Source organism: Thermobia domestica, chromosome 18 (assembly GCF_964235325.1).
Source record: "Thermobia domestica chromosome 18, izTheDome1.hap1.1, whole genome shotgun sequence".
Taxonomy (NCBI): domain Eukaryota; kingdom Metazoa; phylum Arthropoda; class Insecta; order Zygentoma; family Lepismatidae; genus Thermobia; species Thermobia domestica.
The window spans coordinates 83330175-83352760 of record NC_137471.1 but is presented as its reverse complement, the minus strand read 5'-3'; the positions used below and the strand labels follow the sequence as shown (position 1 = coordinate 83352760).

The 22586-nt window shown below is 36.2% G+C and overlaps 1 protein-coding gene across 2 annotated transcripts in view; it reads right to left on the bottom strand.

The window, feature by feature from the left end:
• Setx (probable helicase senataxin) overlaps positions 1 to 22586 on the bottom strand; it is a 216238-nt gene that overhangs the window by 145133 nt on the left and 48519 nt on the right. For both annotated transcript variants that reach the window (XM_081745377.1, XM_081745378.1), the window contains exon 4: positions 14063 to 14206. In XM_081745377.1, coding sequence (XP_081601503.1) covers positions 14063 to 14206 — 144 coding nt within the window. The remainder of the gene's footprint in view (positions 1 to 14062; positions 14207 to 22586) is intronic.

Here is a 22586-nt window from a genome sequence, read left to right as displayed (position 1 = left end):
GACCCCGCACAATTCTTTCGGTCGAATTGCTTGAAACCGTGATATGTTGTAGATAGTGTGATCCTGAGAAAAGATCTCAATGGGCACAACCAACTATCACTGGTCATTTGGTCACTACAGGGCTATTTTTTTGAAAATAGCATAAGGTAACGGCATTCTAGATTTAAGTGGAATTGCCTGAAACTGTAATATGTTACAGATATTGTGATTCTGAGAAAAAGTCTTAATGGGCATAACCACCAATCACTGACAGTTTGGCCACATTTTTTAAAACAGCCGCCAAAGATGCCGATATTCTGACTGAAAATGACTGAAACGGTGATATGTTGTAGATATTGTGATCCTGAGAAAAAGTCTTAATGGACACAACCACCAATCACTGACCATTTGATTACTACAGAGCCCCTTTTTTGAAAACAGCCGAAGATAATGATATTCCGGATTTCAGTGGAATTGCTTGAAACCGTGATATGTAATAGATATTAGGACCCTGAAAAAAAGTCTCAAAAGGCACAACCACATTTCACTGACCACTTGTCCACTACGGAGTCCACATTTTTGAATACAGCAGAAATTAACGATATTCTGGGATATGTGGAATTGTATGAATTGTACGAAACCCTGAAAAAGTCTAGATCACCTTATCTTATCCAATAATCCGGAAACGGGATGGAGAGAGTAGCAGCTAACACCATTTAAGCATAGGTAACATCCCGATGTTTATCTTTCGGGACAAAGGAAAGCCCAGGAAAACCGTAGACATCATAGACCTAACCAGCCCGGGCCGAACCTCCCGAATGCCAACAAATTGTCTACCAACTGACCTAAGGTTGCTCGTTAGCCACAAATTAACTTTTTCTAAGGATCACGACATCTACAACATACCACAGTTTCATTCATTTTCACCGAAATCCAGAAATATCGTTATACCCAGCTGTTTTCAAAAGTCTAGACCTATAGTGGCCAAACGGTCAATAATTGATAATTGTGCCCATTAAGAGTTTTTCTCACGATGAGAAGATCTACAACGTATCACAGTTTCATTCATTTTCACCGAAATCCGGGACATCGTTATACTCGCCTGTTTTCAAAAATGTGGCCCTGTAAATGACCAAACGGTTAGTGATTTGTGGTTGTGCCCATTGAAACTTTTTCTCACGATCACAATATCTTCAACATACCACGGTTTCAGTCGTTTTCACCGAAATCCAGAATATCAGTGTCTTCGCCTGTTTTCAAAAAAGGCCCTGTAGTGGACAAACGGTCAGTGATGGGTGGTTGTATACTCCGCGTCAAAAAAATTGCGACAGCTAACGCCGTGCAGCTACGTCACCCAATATATACTTTCTTATCCCATATCTGGTAAATCCTCTCTCCTCCTTTCTTCTCTCCCATACTAAAATTAGCTAACAACATGAACGCAATTCTAATTTCAAACTACACATGTATTAGTAACGATAAAATGAAATAATAAAACAGAGACGAAACAAGATTCATAAGTTGATTTAGGGAGAAACTGAAACACATGCAATGAAAAATTGAAACCAATGGATGTCTATTATACAGAGGTTCAGAAATAAGGCAGAGAGAGAGAGAGAGAGAGAGAGCGAAGCGAAGGCGAGAGAAGAAGAAAAAGCAAAGGGAGAACAGATAAAAATATGGAATTTTAAACTTAATAAGAAAACAACCTAACATTATAAAGTTCCGTTACCAGAAATCCAACAGTAATATAGAAATAACGTTTGTTTTTATATATTTTTTTTTTCAGGACTATTCGAATATATAGAGGATGCTTGAAATTCATTAAATCTTTTTCATAAAGGATAGCATACTCAATTTTCAGAAGAACTGTAGATCTCACAGACACATCTAAGATAATGTCAACAGTTTAACACATGCTTTGTTTCCGCGTGGTTTGGTTGTAAATTCATTAGTGTTCATTGGAAGTACTGATGCAAACCACATTCTAATAATCCCAGTAGGTTGTGTAGGTCATAAGGTCATATCTTCCATTCCAGACTACTAATGCAAAAAGTAAAAAAGATAAATTTTGAATGAGTGCTATTTTATCAGAAATATCCTATATTAAAAGTCCAAACCGTATCATAATGAAAGGTTACAAATGTTTAAATGGAAAGTTGGATGTTCCTTATAGATGTAGCAGACGTTGCATGTTTCAAGTTTCAACATGAATAAATCACATTGAATTATAGGATGGAAACAAATTTGTGTCGAACTAGTATAAATAAAATTTTGTTTTCAAATACCAAAGATGTTGCCATTTTCTAGTCTTTTCCAAAGATTTATCTGTTCCGAACATCCAGGATCATTTTCATCTCTTGCGGATATAACGTTGTAATTTGCATAGATAGAATGAACACGCTAGAGCTCAAACGGATCATAGTGTCAGTGGGATGATGTTGGTTCGCTTATGGACCACCACTTGGTCGAGGATTCAAAGCCGTAGTGACCCGGTAATTCGACTGACTCGGTAACTCACATGATAAAAAAGATATTTTGCTTATTCCCATGCGTTTAAACAGTATTTCTTTCAGAGATGACCAGGACTGGAGATGTTATCCCCAGAGCACAAAAACTCGACGCTGAAGTTGCCAGTTAATTACATTTTCCAGACCAGGTCTATCGGTCTCTTGCTCCGTTTAACTTTGGAACATGCACACGCACATCAAGTGCGTGTGTGGGAGAGAGACGAGGGGGGAGGAGTGACAGATGCAAAGACAGGATAGGGAAACGACAAGAAAGAGAGAGAAACGAAAATAAATATGAAACATACTTATCATTACAGTGTATGATGAAGAACACACACACTGTTTCTTCCTTCAATTTTATCTTTCTTCCTTTCTTTTTCTTTTCGTTTTTGTTCTTTCTTTCTTTCTTTTTTTTTTTTTTTTTGTTCACTTTGCATTAGTAGTCTGGAATGGAAGATGATCTACGCTACCTACTGGGTTAGTTTATTAGAATGTGGTTCGCATCAGTACTTCCAATGAACACTAATGAATTTACAACCGAACCACGCGGAAACAAAGCATATGTTAAACTGTTGACATTATCTTAGATGTGTCTGTGAGATCTACAGTTCTACTGGAAATTGAGTATGCTATCCTTTATGAAAAAGACATAATGAATTTCAAGCATCCTCTATATATTCGAATAGTCCTGAAAAAAAAAAAAATATAAAACAAACGTTATTTCTATATTACTGTTGGATTTCTGGTAACGGAACTTTATAATGTTAGGTTGTTTTCTTATTAAGTTTAAAATTCCACATTTTAATCTGTTCTCCCTTTTCGTTTTCTTCTTCTCTCGCCTTCGCTTCGCTCTCTCTCTCTCTCTCTGCCTTATTTCTGAACCTCTATGTAACAGACATCCATTGGTTTCAATTTTTCATTGTGTTTCAGTTTCTCCCTAAATCAACTTATTAATCTTGTTTCGTCTCTGTTTTGTTATTTCATTTTATCGATGTTAATACATGTGTAGTTTGAAATTAGAATTGCGTTCATGTTGTTAGCTAATTTTAGTATGGGTGAGAAGAAAGGAGGAGAGAGATGGGATATCTTTACCAAACACGATTATGGATAAGAAGGTGTATATTGGGTGGCCTAGCTGCACGGCGTTAGATGTCGCAATTTTTTTGATGCGGAGTGTACAATCATGTCCAAAAATTTGTCGCATGTCTATAAATTAGGGATGGCCATTTCCGGAAAAAGTTTTCCGATTTCCGGAAATCACATTTTCCGTTTTTCCAGAAAATTTTCCGTCTTCCGTTTTTAATTTTCCAGTTTCCGGAAAAATATTTTCCGTTTTTCCGCTAAATGTGGCCATCCCTACTAGAAATATGATGTAGGAATATTAGCCCAGTAAACAAAGACCCAAAAAGGGGCTCGAGCTGAAATAACTAAAAAAGCTGAAAATTTCAGGGTTTGCTCTTTGTGTCAAATACAATGAAACCTCAAAAGTCCCAAAATGTCCCATGTGAGCTTCATCCTCAAAATGGCGGTTAAAGATGGCCGCCATCCCATACGTGCCTGGTTTTCTATTTCAGCCTCTATCTGGCAAGCCAATAACGATATTTCAATGTAGAAAACACCATTTTACTCTGCAGGAACTGCACTTTAATTTGGTATATAATACATTTAAATACAATCACACCCAAAATGGTCATTCGTGATCAAAGTTGATAATTTCGGCATTTCAGAAAGACATTCTGTAGTATTTTGCGTTTAAGCTCCTAAGCCATTGGAAAATCGTGAAAATATGTTCATACATTTTCGATTGTATGTTTTATAAGCTGCATTTTAAAGAAAAGATCGTCAAAATCGGATCATAACTTTTCGAGATATTTACTCCGTTGTGAGCCTAGCTGTTAGCGGTAATTAGAAAAAGCACTAACTGATGATTAAAAATCATTTTTTTTTTGATTTATTTATATTTATTCTACAAAACACGAAAAACTACAAAAAGAGATTTGGTGAACGATTGATTGTTAAAGAGAGGTGTATTGGTTATGGGAGGGAATCCATTCTACCTTTCAAGGGAGCAAGTGAGAGACTGCTGCAGAATGCTTGGTATGAGAAAAGGAAAAAGAACGCGGAAAGTGGAAGAGCTCGGATTGTATTAATAGCAGCAAAAATAATTCAAGAAAATATTCAATTAAAAGTATATGATAATGTGCCATATCCTCAAGTAGAACAAATCTTTGAGGAGCACATTGATCTTATCCCACCATCACTAAAACATATGGTCGAAAAAGTGACATTATCAAAGAAAATGATCTCAGGATAGCCCGAAAACAGAGTATGATATGTAGTTCTATTATTTCGTCATGTAGACCCAGAACTATTATATCTCCAAATCAATACAGCCTACGTCATTTTGGTTCTCGGCAGTCCAAGTCTCCTTCGATGTCTTGGAATTTGTGCAAGTTATAATGAGATTCGATGATACGAATTCTCAAGTACCTAGGTATATCATATTGTGCTCCACAACCGTTATTACATTTTATTCAATGGATCTTTAATACCGCTGGGCAATACGAGAACACGAGATGGTCTTGCAACTTTCCATTGCATGGGAGTATCAGAATAAGTATGCTTCCTGAAGAAAGAGCCACAAATTCTCGTATCCCTCGTCGTAGTTATAATACCTCGAACAAGTCAACCTCATACTATTATACATTCAAGCGGATCGCATTGGAGACTGGGAATTGCACTTGCATGCAAGAAAATCAATGCTTCCGTACTTCCACGCAGCTGATCACCACTTTTGTGCTAAATATGCGCATCTGTATGTTCAGCAGATAGAAGCTTTGAAGGAGAAAATGAATCCTGAGCAGCACAGCAAATTTTAGAGAACAAGGATATATTACCATTCGCAGAAAAATAGATATGAGTGTGGTTGTATCAGATATGATCATTGAACAAACTTTAATGAAATCAGTGAAATTTCTGGAGGGATAACTCAAAACTGGGAAATAACAGATTCAAAATTAGCTAGATAGATACTGTAGTTTTCTATCACCATGAAAGTCACTGAAGTATTAGAAAACTTTCGCCATAAACATTTTGTGTCTTCAGAACAACATGTCGAGCTTAGACACTCCCGCCAGACACGAGATAATCAGGATCTACAGAAGATGTCGGATTGGTTATCCCTTCACGGTCCCTTTGAAAACTCAGCACCAAAGGACTTATGAACATTGCAAGGGTTTAATTGCTGACACTCAAACAAACTCTGGTCAAGCAAAGAATTCTGGTGAAGCGTCATTAAAGTAGATAATAGGTGGTTACTTTGGAACTTTAAAACTGCAAAGGAAGAAAAAAGCTATTCCTATGTCTGCTACAAACAATACCATCAAAATTCGAGAACAAACTGTGTCTAAGCTTCCTTGCAATCCATTGCAGCTCTTCAGTAGAATTGCAGCAGTACTTCATTCTAGGAAGAATCTTCAAGAGTATCTCAAATATGAATTAGCACCAATGCCCCTATCTCTATTTGATGAGGTGTCAATGAGAACGAGTGCTAAATCCACTCTTTCGACTGTAGTTGAAACTGTTGAGCCATGTGTAAGAGCAGCACAAAATTTTGTCTGTAATAGATAGAAGATTTTTTCTTCATGAAATGGTTTGGACCAATTTGGACATTACGATGCGATATGTGAAAGTATGTGGGCTTTGTACAACGACGTTTCATTCAATACGGTGGATAACTATACTTCTAAAACTGTACACTACTAAGAGTAGTGAGAAAGAGAGGACAATGTCGAAAATGTCTGTAACCATCGCCTACTACGAAAACATGGAGGCAACAACAGGTCAATCTGAGTTTTTACGGAACTCTGAGAATAAGGCACTACTGATTAATATGTTGAAGTCATATTTTAGTAAGAGTGAGATAACAGTGTACCGAGCGGATGGGGATGTTGATATTCTAATTTGCAGAACGGCAATAGATTTTGAGCTGAAACCATAGTTCTGTTGCAGTTGTACGAACTGACTCAGACTTTCCACCCATTTTTATCACTTGCGGACATCCTGGAACGTCATTATTTTTTGTAAAGCTGATAATGGGCAACACTGAAGAAAAATATTACCACATTGGCGAAATACAAAATACTCTTGGACCACTGAAGGACTGTTTTCTTTTTCTTTATTTGGCCACTGAATGTGATGCCTCATCAGCGATCTTCAGAAAAGAAACTGCCTATAAGCTACTTCAAAAGGATAGTGTGCTCCGATCTTCTGTTTTAGCCTTCAATGAAACCATCTTACACTATAGTGTGTTACTGAAATTGGAGAACTTTTCCTGCTACGACTTTATGGAGGTGGTAAAGCATCTTTACTTGACACTCTCAGGGAAGTTCACAAAAAGCTTTCTTTTAATTTTCAACTAGTAAGTTTACCAGCAACCAGTGCGGCTGCTTCTCAACATTTCCTTCGGGTTAATCTGCAAGAGCAACAGTGGTTGGAAACAACATGGATCCAACTGAATGAGGATGGTGCATCAAAGTAGACAGACTCTCTCCTATTCCAACGAGTTTTCCACCAGCTCCTGAAGAAGTACTTAATTTGATTGCCTCCCAGTGTAAAATAACTCCTCGTAAAGCTTGTGATGTTGAAACCTATGAATATACACTAAGCGTGCCAACCTTAATTATTTTAAGTTTTGCCCCTTTTGTGAAGGAATTTTGCATAACTCACAACTGGATAGAGTCTGATGAGGAGGATGACGATCAATCATTTTACCTATCATCTTTGAATTCTTATTTTATTTCATACGATTTTATTCAAACGATGTATGCTGTTTTAAACTATTTTAGAATACTGACATGTTTAGCTTTGTTAATATTCATGAATATGCTTCACAAATGAAATGTTTCGAAGTGAAAATGTGATTTTGACGATTTTTTTTAAAAGTTAGGTGTTCACATTTTCTACCATCTACCGAGCACAGGGCGAACTACATATAAAAAATTATATTTAACCCTCAGTTAGTGCTTTTCTTTTAAATCACCGGTAACAGCTAGGCTCTCAACGGAGTAAATATCTCGAAAAGTTGAGATCCGATTTTGATGATCTTTTCTTTAAAATGCAGCTTATGAAACACAATCGAAAATATATAAACATATTTTTACGATTTTCTAATGGTTTAGGAGCATAAAAGCAAAATACTACAAAATGCCTTTCTGAAATGCCGAAATTATCAACTTCGATCACGAATGACCATTTTGGGTGTGATTTTATTTAAATGTATTATATACCAAATTAAAGTGCAGTTCCTGCAGAGTAAAATGATGTTTTCTACATTAAAATATCGTTATTGGCTTGCCAGATAGAGGTTGAAATAGAAAACCAGACGCGTATGGGATGGCGGCCATCTTTGACCGCCATTTTAAGGATGAAGCTCACATGGGATATTTTTGGGACTTTTGAGGTCACATGGGATATTTTTGGAACTTTTGAGGTCTCACTGCATTTGATACAAAGAGCAAGTCCTGAAAATTTAAGCTTTTTTAGAATTTTTTCAGCTCACCAAACTATTTTTACTGGGCTATATAATTTGATAACGTATTCGCCCGGTATGTCTTATAATGTTAGTATGTGTGTAATCGGCAAAGACATGTATGTGGCAAATTTCATGTCAAAAGAGCAGTAAATAATAATAAAACGAAAATAAAACTTTCTTATCCATTTAGCAACATTTTGTTTTACTCATTCTAATTTTTGTATTTATACTTCTTTTCCTATGAAATTTACCATAAATATACATTTCCCGATTATGCACATGGTATCAGTATTAAAAGTACCCTGCAAAATCATTATCAAATTATATTCTTACAAGAAGACAGTTATAAATATGCGACAATCATTTTGGACATGAGTGTACCTATAAAGACTTTTTCTCAGGATCACAGTATCTACAACATATCATGGTTTCCATTGATTCCAACGAAATCTAGAATATTCGTATCTTCGGCGGATGTTTTAAAAATGTAGCCCTGTAGTGGCCAAATGGTCAGTGATGGGTGGCTGTGCTCATTAAAACTTTTTCTCATGATCACAATATCTACAACATATCACGGTTTCAAGCAATTCCACCGAAATCCAACTTCCATAAGGATTGTGAGGGGTCCTTTCAACTACCTCTTTTATTTGTTTAGTTCTATATTCATCCTCTGTGATGCGGCCAGGAAATAGTTGAAAGCTTGAAAGCGCAAGCATTTTTTAAGAGCTGAAATGATTTGTAACATTCTTTATTGTGCCCTACACAGGCTTGAAGGACACCTTGAAACAACAAGCTCAAATTGAACTGTCAAACTTTTGCGAAACTTTGGTATTATCAGGAAGATATAGGGGTGACAGATTATGAAAAAAAAAGTTTCTAGTTTTCAAAATAAAGTAATCATCATGACAGATTGGGGTAAAATATCAAAATATTTTATAATGGAGTATATGGGAGACTACGTGTGACAAATGAATTTTTTAGGTACCTTGGGTTTCACCTAGGGAGCTGGATTTTGAATAGCGTAAACAGGATGTCTACTAAAATTTCACAATGAAATTTCGTGACTTTTTCGTGACCTTTTCTTTACCAAATCATAACATTTCCTAACATTTTAAGAGCGAATTTGGGTGCGAATTAGGCGGAATTTTGATCTATGCGATACAAACGTACTTTGCTTGCGATTTGGTAGCGTCTAAAGCCGACCATAGACATTTTTGGTGTTGAATTTTGATGTTTTATAGAATAAAATTTTCCAATCTGCACTTACATTTGCACACTTAAAAAAAATCGTGACCCAAAAGCTAAATTTTGTGACTTTTTCGTGACTTTCGTGACCGATAGACACCCTTGGTAAAGTACAAACACCGGCAAATAATAGTTAAAATCCGCGGTGGAGACTTTTATAGTTTCTGACTACTGTACCATACAAAAAGTGGGAAACGGAGCATTATTATCCATGGAGATGAGAAGCTGCTGACATCCATTAAAATTAATATTTTCTCGGGTTCTGGTCGTACACATAAAATATGATTAATTGACAGCAAATCAAACAAACAAACCAAACAAACAAACAAAAAAAAAAAAAAAAAAAAAAAAAAAAAAAAAAGTGAGAACACTTCATAATCCGTATGACACATGGACGAAACAAAATAACACTGACTCTAAAAATGCATATAGTTTACACCAATTAAAATTAGTATTTCCTTGAGGTCTTGTTGTACACATCCGACTAATCGAACTCAAACCAAACGCGAAAAAAAGGAAAACACTGTATAATCCTTATGACACATGGACCAAACAAAATGACATTGACTACAAAGACATGGAACACTTCATACCAACTTGGTGCTGTCAAACTCACAAGTCTTTGGCGTCACCGAAAAGAGGATTATTTAAGTGGGCAGCTGGAAATGTAAAAGGTGTACCTGCCTGGCCTGTTGCCAAGTACCATAAAACAGAGGCGATATGGGAACAACAAGCAAGAACCTTTGCTCCATTTGGGCACTTACAATACTAACGAGTAATCACTTTTGATCCAACCTGGGTGTTATCAAATTTAAAAAACCGTAAAGATTGCACATGTCGGGACTGTATTTTAAACCTCAAAATGTTGGGTGCAACTGTATTATAAAAATAAGGCGAAGATGCCATCACTTTTCATGTGTTCAGCTGCGTTGGCCTGAGCATTCTCGATTTCGTAGATACCTAATGTTATTTCATATAAATCATCTGCAGTTAGACGAGGAAATTCAGTGAGTGAAGTAGCATTACATGGCGTCCAAACTTGCGATGTTCACCTAGCAATGTCTCCCGAATCAGTAAGCTTTTGTTGCAGATGATTTGGCAGATTAGCACATGATAGCATAATATTAACTTCTTGCATTTCATCGAAATCTTTAGTGAGGGGCGCGGCAAACAAGTTTTCCCTGCCGCAAGCAATCAGAAGATATACACGCATATGTCATCGCTACTACGGGGACTCTATTTCTGAACATTTTGAACTTCATTTTAATGTACCCATTTTTGGCCTCTACTGGCCATCTGCTTTTGGTGACTACGTGAGAAAAGTTTGCACCTGCTTCTTTATATTGTTTTCAGCCCTTTGAGTAAGTGCAGGCATGTTGGCAAGTATTCCTGCTTCCTGCAATACAGAGATGGAATCCCGAAATCCTCGATCGACCAGGACGCAGTCACCAGACTATGAAGTCGTGTAAATTATTACCAGCATCTCTGAACAAAGAGTTGGTAATGTTGGTATAGTTATTTGCACCAACGAATGAGTCTATAACATCGACAATAAACCCAAACGGTGTGACGATCAATCAGGGTTTGGAAAAAAGTTAAAAAACCCACCTGGGCCCATATGGGTTTTCTTGGGTATTTTCGGGTTTAATTGGGGTTTTTCGAAATATTTCAATGTCTTTGGGGTAAAAGTGTTAAAATGTAGTTTATATTTCAAGATTATCATTGTCACAACTTGCAACAATTTTCTATTCACTGCTGTTTTGAAGAAAAAAAAAAAAAAAAAAAGGCCGCTATTTTGAAATTTTACATTGGATCGCCGAGAAAATCTACCGTATACAGCAGATTTAGAATGTCTCGTGCTTGTACCCTGAAAATTTAAACTTAGAAGATCGAAAGTTGTGCTTTGTAGCGTGGATATCCGCTATTTTGATAATATGGCCGAGATTGGAAATTTTACGTTATGATGCCAAAATCTATACAGGAAGTTTAGAGTGTCTTGTGCTTGTACCGTGAAAGTTTAAACTTAAAAGACCGAAAATGGTACCCTGTAGTATATGTGTAGTAGGCATACAGGCAGACGAACGAACAAATGCAGATCGAATAATCCCAGGAACCTCAGTGATGTTCGCCAAATATAAACACCAAATATATTAATTTAAAACACAGATATAATTCATGCTTTATAAAATAAATGGTTTTATTGTTGGAGTTCACTTCCGATACTATACGCATTCAGTTACGGGAATTTCCCGAGCACTTGTTGCAAAACAGTTCTTTCCTGAAAATTAATTTAAAACAATTAACAAACAATTCATATTATATAAAGCAAGTGTTTGAAAATGTCTTAAATGAAAATGAAATGAAATATCTTCCAGCGTAAAATAAATAGTTTTATTGTTGAAGTATTCACTTCCGATGCTTTGTGCGTTCAACTGCGGGAATTTCCTGAGCACTTCTTTCACGACTTTTTTTTTCTTTCTTTCTTTCTTAGAAAATGCAGCTTTCTTTATTGTACATCGAAACTTCCACTAGTACGGAAGTTCGAATTCAGCACGTGAAATAGTAAGCGTTACGTAGTTCTCGAAACTTCGAGCATTAAGCTTGTTAAATTTGATAAGAATTTTTACGCCATTGCTGGTGTTGATTCTACTGATGCTTATTTGAAGTGTATCAACAAATGACTGAACTAAACTGTTGTTGTTGGAAAACCAAATTTTACGAAGAATACTTGTATTACCATCAAAGATAACAAGTAATACTAATAGTTTTACTAATGCACTACATATTTACAGGTAGTACCGGCACTTATGGCCTTAAACCCGTCAAACGTATGAGGGATAAGTCAGTGAGCACATATTCATTGAAAGTATTTTCTAAAATGTAAAATTGCATATTTTACTTTAAATAGGCAATAAACATAAAACATATATTAATTTGTTCTATAATTATCTCAAGCTAAAGTTTTATTTTTTTATTTTTTAATTCATTTAGTGCATTCAGAACTTTATAAAGGTCTTATTTTCAATGTTGTATACCTTAACGTGAAAGTATCTAATTCGCCCAAGGAAACTTCAAAATTTGATAAAAATCACTTTCAATGTGATCACCTTAGTTGTACCAATACTATACTAACAAAAAGTTCAAAAACCCAGGCGTTTTTTTTTTTTCCAGGTGGGTACAACCGGTGGGTTATTTCGGGCTGGGCTCACTTGAGCAAACCTTGCGATCAATGCTTTACAGGATGACATTTCTCTACACTGTATAAGCACCTCTGAACACTGTAATTATTTGACTGTTCAGTATATATGCAAATACCATCCATAACTAATACAAGTCTATTTGCTGGAATTCGATACAATTGTCTATTCCACTCTGGAACTTTGATAAAAACTTAAATCGAGATTTCGTTCTCAATATCTAGAACAGTAGGAACAAATTTTTCTACCAAAACCTCGCGAACATACTGCAGTACTCTACATACTCCACTTTCGTCTTTGTATTTAAATAGTGCAGCTAGAAAACTGTTTGACAAATAATGTCGCAGTTTCATGAGGAGAATTGCCAACACTCGTGTTGGTACTTGGTCGCAAATGGGAACAGAACTGACGAAGATGCATACACTGTACGTTTTTTTACATCAGTGAAAGCAAATAGGCCCTTGTCCGAAACACATGTGACATCAATAGAATATGAACAGGGTTCAGTTTGTACATCACAACTAATCATATCCGCTTCAGCCGAAACAATTTCATCACAAGCAACACTAGCCACTGAAACTTTCTTAAGCAAGTTTCTGACTTTGCACCAACAATTTGTACAGAGATAATAAAACAAAAAGATTTCTCAAGCGAACCACGCAAGTACCTTATTGCTTGTAACTATATTTGACTCCTGTAACTCCTGCAATGGCCCGTTTCCGTTTGCCTCGAAACCATTTTACACATACTCCACACCCTGATGGCTGAACACTCGCCATTTTTACAACAAATGTTACAAACAATTGTACGAAACGAATCAGCGATAGAATATCCTCGGTGACTGACGGTTATATCACAGCAATGCCATTCCGAAATGGTCACTCTCAGATTGAAATAAATCAGACGCACAGTCCTGTAAACATACACTATGGACATTCTGTAGCATTGTAGAAGATGGTTCTTTACGCTGTGTATTGGTGGTTTTCATTGCTCAAATTAATTATGCTTGCACTATCCTCTTTCCCTACACTGGCTATACACTAAGCTGCTGTGATCATGATGTTGCTGATCTTGGTATTCTGCCCGGAGGTAGGTCTTTGATCCGAAGGTTCTCCGCAAAAGATGAACTCACAGGAACATTATTTTCTGCGACATATCTCCTATACACCACACGTAAACATTCTCGATTTATCACCTTTTGTCAGGCACAGTAGTCAGAAACTATAAAAGTTTCCAGGGTTTTTAACTACTATTTGCCGATGTTTATACTTTACACGCTGTCCAAAACCCAGCTCCCTAGGATGAACCCAAGCCCATTTGTCACACGTAGTCTCCCATATAATCCATTATAAAATATTTTGTCCCCGTCTGCCATGACAGTTACTTTATGAAACTACATTTTATTTCATGACGTGTCAGCCCTATACCTTTCTGATAGCAAAAGAGTTTCGCAAAAATTCGACACTTCAATTTTGAGCTTCTTGTGTCAAGGGGTCCTTTCTGGAAATATATTTTAGAATATGTATTTTACATCCTCTTCCATTCATGTTTCTCACTACTTACTAGTACACTAACGTTATTCGTTAGAATTAACTTACTTTTCGTACTTGAGTTAACTTGTAGGCAAAACAAGCGTTATCTGTTATTTCGTTCACACCCAAACCAATCACATCTCCTTCTTCAAGCGATATGAGCCTCGATGGAATCACTCTGCTTCCATTTATGAAAGTTCCATTTGAGCTCTGAAATAACAAATATATATTCAAGAAATCAACATAAGATGTAACAAGAAGAATGTCTGGCACACTGTTCATTGACTTAATGATAAAACTTACTCTATTATGCCTATATATACACACACTAGACTAGATTATCCGGTCTTCGTACTATCCGGCCAAAAAAACATCAAGACTTTTTCAAACAGTAAAAACTGAGTTCATTTCAAACAAATTCATTCATCCACGAATTGGGTCTAAGTTTTTACGCTAATGGCTTGTTCATTCTAATAATGTATGTATTTATACTGTACAACGTACATAATTTTCTGGTTCCTGAAATTAAGTTATATATAAAATTTATCTTCAAATGTGTGCAATATTTTTATTTTTGAACTTCCTTTTTTAATAACATTTATAAAATGTACAACCTATATATATATATATATATATATATATATATATATATATATATATATAAAATCACTATGTTTGTGACTTAATAACTCTTGAACCACGAGACCGATCTCGACCCAATTTCCCACATAGATGAGGTTCGGGCCTGGGATGGCTTTTATCATTTCACTTTGACGGTGCAACTTTGAGGAGGAGGAAATATATATAAATGATCGAAAATGACCGAAATTTTCGGAGCCACTGAGATGAATAGTGTCACTTCCGATCTCGTTTAAATGAAATTCAGCCACGCAACTTGGCAGAGGGGAAAGATATATAAAAATGATCGAAAATATCCGATATTAGTGCCGAATCCATAGTTTCCACGGTCGCTGAGACGAACAGTGACATTTTCGATTCTGTTTAGATCAAACTCAGCCTCCACTTGTACTTTATATCCAAAATAAAACGTATTCTCCTCGTGCGAAGAACGGGTATTCTGCTAGTACAAAAGTATTGGTCTCTGTGTAAAGGTCAAAAAATACGAATAAAAGCGAGTTTTCGTATGGGAGGGGCAGGAATTGAGTAATTACAGATATATATATATATATATATCTATCCTGTGAAAATTTTCAAGAATTATTCTGTTTCTTTTGTCGGTTACAATGTAGAGGAAAGAAAAACTAACACGAAAACAACTCATACTCCTAATCATAAATCATACAAAAAAAAAAAAAAAAAAAAAAAAAAAAAATTAAAATGCTACAACAATAATGAAAACGCCTGAACTCCAACCTCTAACTTTGGATTTCAAACCTTTGATTTACGGTTATTTGTGATTTCACGTTTAACAAAGGCAAATATTTTAAAGTGTGTGTACTTTAAATAAATTATTTAAATACATTTTTTATGAAGTTTATGTTTTAAAATTATTGTTCAAAGTCTTTGTATTTTAATGAGCCTTCTCCAAAATCAATGCAAATGAATTGTGCTGCCATCTTTAAAGTTCTTTTAAACTACATGTTTGTGGCCAAACCTTTCGACAATGAGGTCTCGGAAGCTACAGGCTCTAGAAAGATGACGTTTTCACCGATCGATTGCAAATTTTGCATAGATTGTTCAGTTCAAATTGAATATTTAAAAAACATGGCCATTATTTCTTTATTACATTTTTACGGGTACACTGGAAGTGTTGAAATTTAAAAGAAAAAAAATAAATAAAGCACAATATCCTACGCATTATAATTTCCAACACCACATAGTTGTATATAGGGGTTGTAAATGTCTCAGGCGTTTGTTTCATGGACAAATAATAATGAAAAAGGAAGGATAACCATTTCTCCAATCTAAGATGAATCTTTATTTTTGGAGTATTTAACTCAATGAACACCATATATAACTGACATTATAATTAATTGTGTAAGTAATGTATTTGCTTACTACATAGTGCATGCAAGAAGAAAGAAAACACTGATCATACATGAATTAGTAACTTCAACCGGAAGTAGCTCAAATCTTGCAAACGGTGCGAGATATTGAAAAAATAATCGAGAAAACATCCTTTTATAGTATCCTTTGCCGATTTTTATCATGACGTCTTTAGCTTTTGTCTGTAAAGGGACATGTACAGATGTTGTGAGGAATGGCAAGGAGATTTATGCTATGTGAATGATGCGCTGTGTAGAGGGAGCAGGTTCAGCTAGTTATCATACAAAAAATTATAAACACTTTTTAAAAAGCAATCCCATAACTACATTAGGACAAAAAAACCTCAACTAAATATGGACGAATGGAATCTGGATAAGAATTAGGTAGCATAATCAACAATTTTACTCAAAAACTCAAGTTACCTTTAAGTTTATCATACCTTCATCTTCTGAGAAATGCTCAAAAGTGTTCTCTCTCAAAGGAGCAATTAGACTTTGGGAAATACTAATTATATTCTGAGTGCTTGCTTATTGGTCACTTAATTCTGATTGCTAATCGCTTTTTCAATTATACTTGATAATTGTATGTCTTCCTCTTTCTAACAATTAGTTAAATGAGTGCTTTCTAAACAGTGGTTATCTCTGCTTTCGTTTGACGAAGTTAAAAAAAAAAGTGCATTTAATTTTAATCATTATGAATGTGAGTTTTGTTTCGGTGTTCTTCGTACATCGTGACGGACTAAGGGAACAAATGGGTTCTTGAAAATTTTCACAGGACACGAGAGGCGTTCACTATATTCTAAAGTTAACGTGGTGCAACAGTGGTGATATGATAAACTCGGTGAAACATTTGGACCATCCTTTCTTAGCATAAAAACAAAAGTAAAAGGCGTTGCCATTTATCGTTCGGTTTTGGTAAAGTGCGGTACGCTGATACACAGCAATGCCACGCGGTATCATCAATGATTGTGTGATATACCAGGACTCGCTGGATATCCACGTTCCGCACTTTACTAAACTGAATTATAAAAAGCAGCCCCTTCTATTTAATTTTTAATGTTAAGGAATGATGATGCAATTATTGCACATAGTTCGTCATACCACGATTTTTGTGCCACCTTTAGGCATAGAATACAATTAATGCTCCTCGTAAATATTCAGGCACAAAAACGTCATGGAAGTCATTTCATACGTAGACGGCGGATTTATATCAAAATATGTTTTAGCTGTGGCATACTCTAAGAAGCGCATATTTTCTATATGTTTTGATAAGAATAAAATAAAATAAAAATGATTTGTCTTTGCATATTTTCGCCTCAAGCAAATTTTACTTTGTATTTACATAAAATTATATACAAACTGTTGCCGAGTTTCACAAGCGACAGCTCCATCTAGCGCGAAGTGAATGACAGTAGTATACACACACTGGCCTTACTGTTTCTTTATATACGTTGATGACATTTTTGCTATCTGGCCACACGGATCTGAAACGCTACGGGATTTTCCGCAATTTCTCAACAGTCCCCATCCTCAGATCAAATTCACCATGGAATTCGAGCGAAATGGATTTCTTCCTTTTTTTAAATATTCTTGTTCACCGTAAACTTGACGGAACATTAGGATATAGCGTATATAGGAAGCTGACACACACGACTTTACCTCAATGCAAGCACCTGTCATCACAAGTCATACCGTCTTACAGTTCTAAACACTTTGGCCCATACAGCAGTCTTCAAAGTGATCAGGAAACTTTACATGAGGGATTTAGTCATCTTCGTTCAACGCTACAAGGGAATGGCTACAGTCTTACACATATCAACATAGCCATGATGAAAACGGTCGTTACTTCCCAATACAAAGTGATCGAAAAAGTTAGGAGTAAGGATTATTTCTCCACTACCGTTATTACCTTTCATCGGCCATATCTCTAATCAGCAGAATACTTGCCAGATATGGTATAAGAGTTGTTCACAAACTTCCAGTCATCATCAGATTTACTCAAGCCGGTGAAGAACAGCTTGTACCTGCGCACTCCTGGAGTTTATGGTATACCTAGTGAATGGACGTACCATACACTGGACGTACCATACAACAACGATGCAAAGAACAGAAGAGGGGTTCAACAAAGGCATTTCTCATAACCACAATAAAAGCCAATCAGGAGCCAGCGTTTCCCTCAGCCAATCACAGGCTTCCATTCATAGCTCCGCCTCTACATAGTCACTATATATACATATATGGTAGGGATGGCCGGATCCGAAGATCCGAATCTGATTGGGTCCGGATCCTTTAGATCCGGATCTCGGATCTGGATCCGGAATTCGGATCTGGATCCGGATCTCGGATCTGGGTTCGAAATTCGGATCTGCATCCGAAATCCGGATCTCAGATCTTGATTTTTATCCAAACCCACATCCCACCCAAATTGTGATAAACTTGAATATCAAAAATTCACCGAAAGTAATTTCACGAAGTCCTGACAGTGAAGAAGAAAACAGAAAATTAAGACGGATATTGACAAGCCTATTTGTCTCCTTCATTCTACAATAAAGATCAAATGCTTGCCTTACTAAAAAATAATCAGATTTGATCCGGATGAGAATTCGATTGTCGAATCTACGTCCACCTGGTTGCAGGACCGAGATGAAATACACACATATTTATATTTGAAACCGGAATACAAAACTCGAGCATTTAAAATTCCTCAATACACCTATTTCTTTGACAGTTAAGAAAACAAACAGTTAAGACAAGTATTGACTAGTTTTTACGTATATTTATCTTGCTCAGTCTGCTCTAAATATAAAATGTATACCTTACAATTAGATTTAATAATTATTTAGTAAATCACAATATGAGCACCGAGAATAAACTATGAATTTTGGTGCCCCTTATCTAGATTTGAAATTTCGGATTCATACATAGTATCAGGCTGAAAGATAAATATTTGAGATCTGGACACCGAAACAAGTGCTAGTACTAAGATCGTAGCCGTTTTACCTAGGTAATGCAAGCGGAAGGCGAGCACTAATTCGGCATGTACCGGTACTTTGGGGAACACGAGAAACTAAAAACAGATAAATATTCTTTTTATGGACAAGTTGCGCTTTAACATGACTTTTCATGAGTGTTGTGTTCAAATACGAAAACTGTAATGGCGACTTGTTTGAAATAAATGCCTTTTCTTTTCTGGCAATACAGTTAGGTATTTTCACATTGAATAAAAATTAGCAAAGCACATTTCACTGATTAGAGTGTTGGTTCTTATGGAAGCTTTCACACTGAACCAAAGATTTCCTCATGTAGGTATCGGATTGCCACAATTCACCTTGCTGAAAGATGTGGTTTATCAGGAGGTCGGCCAAGATTCTTTTGGACTTAGCCTGTAGACTGCTTCTGGTCTCAATTATTCCCATATAACAAGACTAACCATATATAAAGTTGGTTCGAAATGATTTAAAATATCACTAATTGACCTTAAGAGGATAATCGCGATTTAAATATTCGTAAATCAGAAGAGATGTAAAAGTTAAGTGTTAAAATAAATCCGATAATTCCTAATGCAACCTAATGATAGCAATAAAACTCCTTATGTAACATTTTCAAAGCTAAGATTAACAGTTTTGTTCCTGAAGAGGGTTTATGGCAACATAGATTATTATAAATCCAATTATCATAAGTAGTACCTCTGACAGCCCCGCATTTCACATCACCATCGCCCTTCATCCTGATAAGTGGGCAATTCACTTACCCACAATGACTTTTCAGGCATTCCAGTGACATCAATATCTCAGTTTGGGTTTGGGATCATGCTTCGGTGAACCTTGACTATTACCATCAGCAGCTATTAGAGAATCAGAACTTATTTCTGTATTAGACAATGTGGGTAACTATAGCTTTTCGTCTATAGAAGACAGAGAGCGTGCCTTAGGTGCCCGTGGTCATGGGTTCAATTCCCGGAGAGGCACTCAACAATTTCGATGTTGACCCAGCATCGTGAGGACAATTGGAGAGTTATCTTAAGTAAGAGGTAGCGGACTGCAGTCTAGAAAGCCGGCATTAGGGACTTCGGGTATCGATGCGTTGACTACACATCCCCACTTTTAACGTAAGCCCGATGGTAGGAACCAAAGGACTGTCGTGCCAAGAATTTAGTTTGTTTTAATTATCATAAATGGCTTCTTTATTATTAAATTTTATCCAATATTTTCTTTTCAACTAGTTTGGGAAACTCAGAGCTAGCTACTTGTTTTCTTTTTAATTCATGTTCATAGTTAGGCCAACTAATCACTATGGAAAAACAATCTTTTCAATAAAATTCCCCTCGCGTCTTTCGTAGCTCTAAGTTTAGTTATTTTTAGTTTTTTTTTTTTTTTTTCAAGTTGAAGGGCGGTTTATCATTTTCCCCTCGCTTACCCTATTATTTTTTCTAGTTTTATCTATGTTTCTTTGCACGGACATTGCGCCTATACTCACGTGCTTAGTGTGTTCGTTTACAAAAGCGAGCCATTTTCCTGCCACTATAGAAAGTAAGAGTGCACTGTATCAGAGAAATATTAATTGACGTATGTAAATGAATATATCTGTGACGAAGTCATAATTACTCAGTTTTTGCATCGCACATAGTTTCCTCATCCTTATTAATCTCTTCACCCCCGTTTCCTGAATTCCAGTTCTAGTATTCTTTCTTAATGGGGGACTGATGTCTCATGTAGGCTTATTAACTATAACATCAGCAATAAAGAAAGTACGGTTTAATTTGTACTAATTTTAAAACATTACGTTAATTACATAATAATAATAATACGGAGCGAGCTCAGGCTACTTGTTAGGATTCTTGCTTCGCAATTGGATAATACCGGGTTCGAATTCGGAGACCAGCCATCCTGACTGAGGATTTTCCAGGGTTGTTCCTCAGTTATGCTGGGCAAATGCTAGGTTAGTACCTTGATCTAAGGCTCTGGAGACCTTCCTTCCATTCCTTTCCCAATGTTTTCATCTGTTGATTATTACAGTGTAAAGTGGCCTCTGAGGATGTAATTGGTAGCTTATAGTAAATAAACAATAACGACGTAATATATCTTCACGAAACGTGTGGGTTAATTTAACTACAGCCTTACAGTCCTAATAGATAGCTAAAGTTTTAATATCAATTTCCTGACTTTTATATACTATTTTCATATTGTTTCAGCTTTCAATTTTCTCATGTATGTTCCCACCGAGAATTGAACCTGAAATCACATGAACAAATGCGAATATGTTAAATATTTTTGAACACTTTAATATACAAAACACAAAACGCTTCAATGATACGATGCATGGATATGTTTTGGTTAGGCCTGCAATGTATGATTAAAGAAGCCAAGAGGGTGAAGAAAAAAATAACAGAAATCTCTTTTATATTTACTCCTTCAACAAACTCCCGACCTCAGAAGGGCAAGCCATAAGTTAGGTAACAGTCATACAACGAACACAACCATATCGCTCTCCTGAAATTCTCGTGTGTATGTTTAAAAATCTACTGTTGTTCCACGCCAACCAGTCTATATTTTTTGTTGTATATACCTTCGAAGTGAAAGATATTCATTATTACATTTGTTGGTGGTTGGACTCGTGAGTCAGAAACTACTATTAATAAAGAGTTTGTTTTGTCCAGTATCCCTGCGATTAGAAGGGCCTTATCTAAAAGATATTTCATTTGTATATGAGAAAAAAAGAAAGTTTATTTTCTAAGAATAAAATTTATATTTTCAAAGTTTCGAAGAGGAGCTAAACAGAAGAATTTGTTACCATTTACATCAGTTTTCAGACAATTCACTATACTCTCAAATGGGAAGAAATCAAACAGGGAAACATTTTACTAAAGAGACTTCGACAGAAAGTGCAACATGTAACTATTGCAAGGTTAAAATAAAATAAAGAACATAAACGTGTTATGGAAACATTTAAAAGCACAGCAACCTACTATATCAGTGAATCCTAAAAAAAGTTTTAACGTATTTTAGATATTCAGTTTTATCATCACAATTTCAGATGCAGGTTTGGATACGAATCAAGATCTGAGATTCAAATTTCGGATCCAGATCCGAGATCCGGATCCAGGTCCGAGATCCGGACCCAGATCCGAGATTCGGATCCGGCAAGATCCGGGATTTCCGGATCCGAAAAATTTTGGCCATCCCTAATATATGGTCATGTGCTTTTAATGCACACCAAATGAGGAGAACTTTAAGAACTTCAAAAGCCGGCGGCTTCAGAGGCAACTTTGGGAAGACCTTGCGGTGTTAAGAAGGAATTATCTTAAAGAGATTACAACTGAATATAGGATAGCCTTTTGAAATCTTTCAGTTTTACGTCCCACGTTTATGCCGGTTAGGCTAAAGGAGACGGTGATTATGAGAAAAATGAATGAAATGGTGGAATGAAGAAAGTGGGAGGAAAAGGGAGAATCCCGAGAAAACCCACGGGCACGGTGTTTGTCCAACACAAAGATCACACGGCGCGAGCTGAGATCGAACCAAGGACCCCAAGCACCGGAGGTGAACGCTCTACCACTGAGCCACCGCGTCCCCCAGGATAACCTT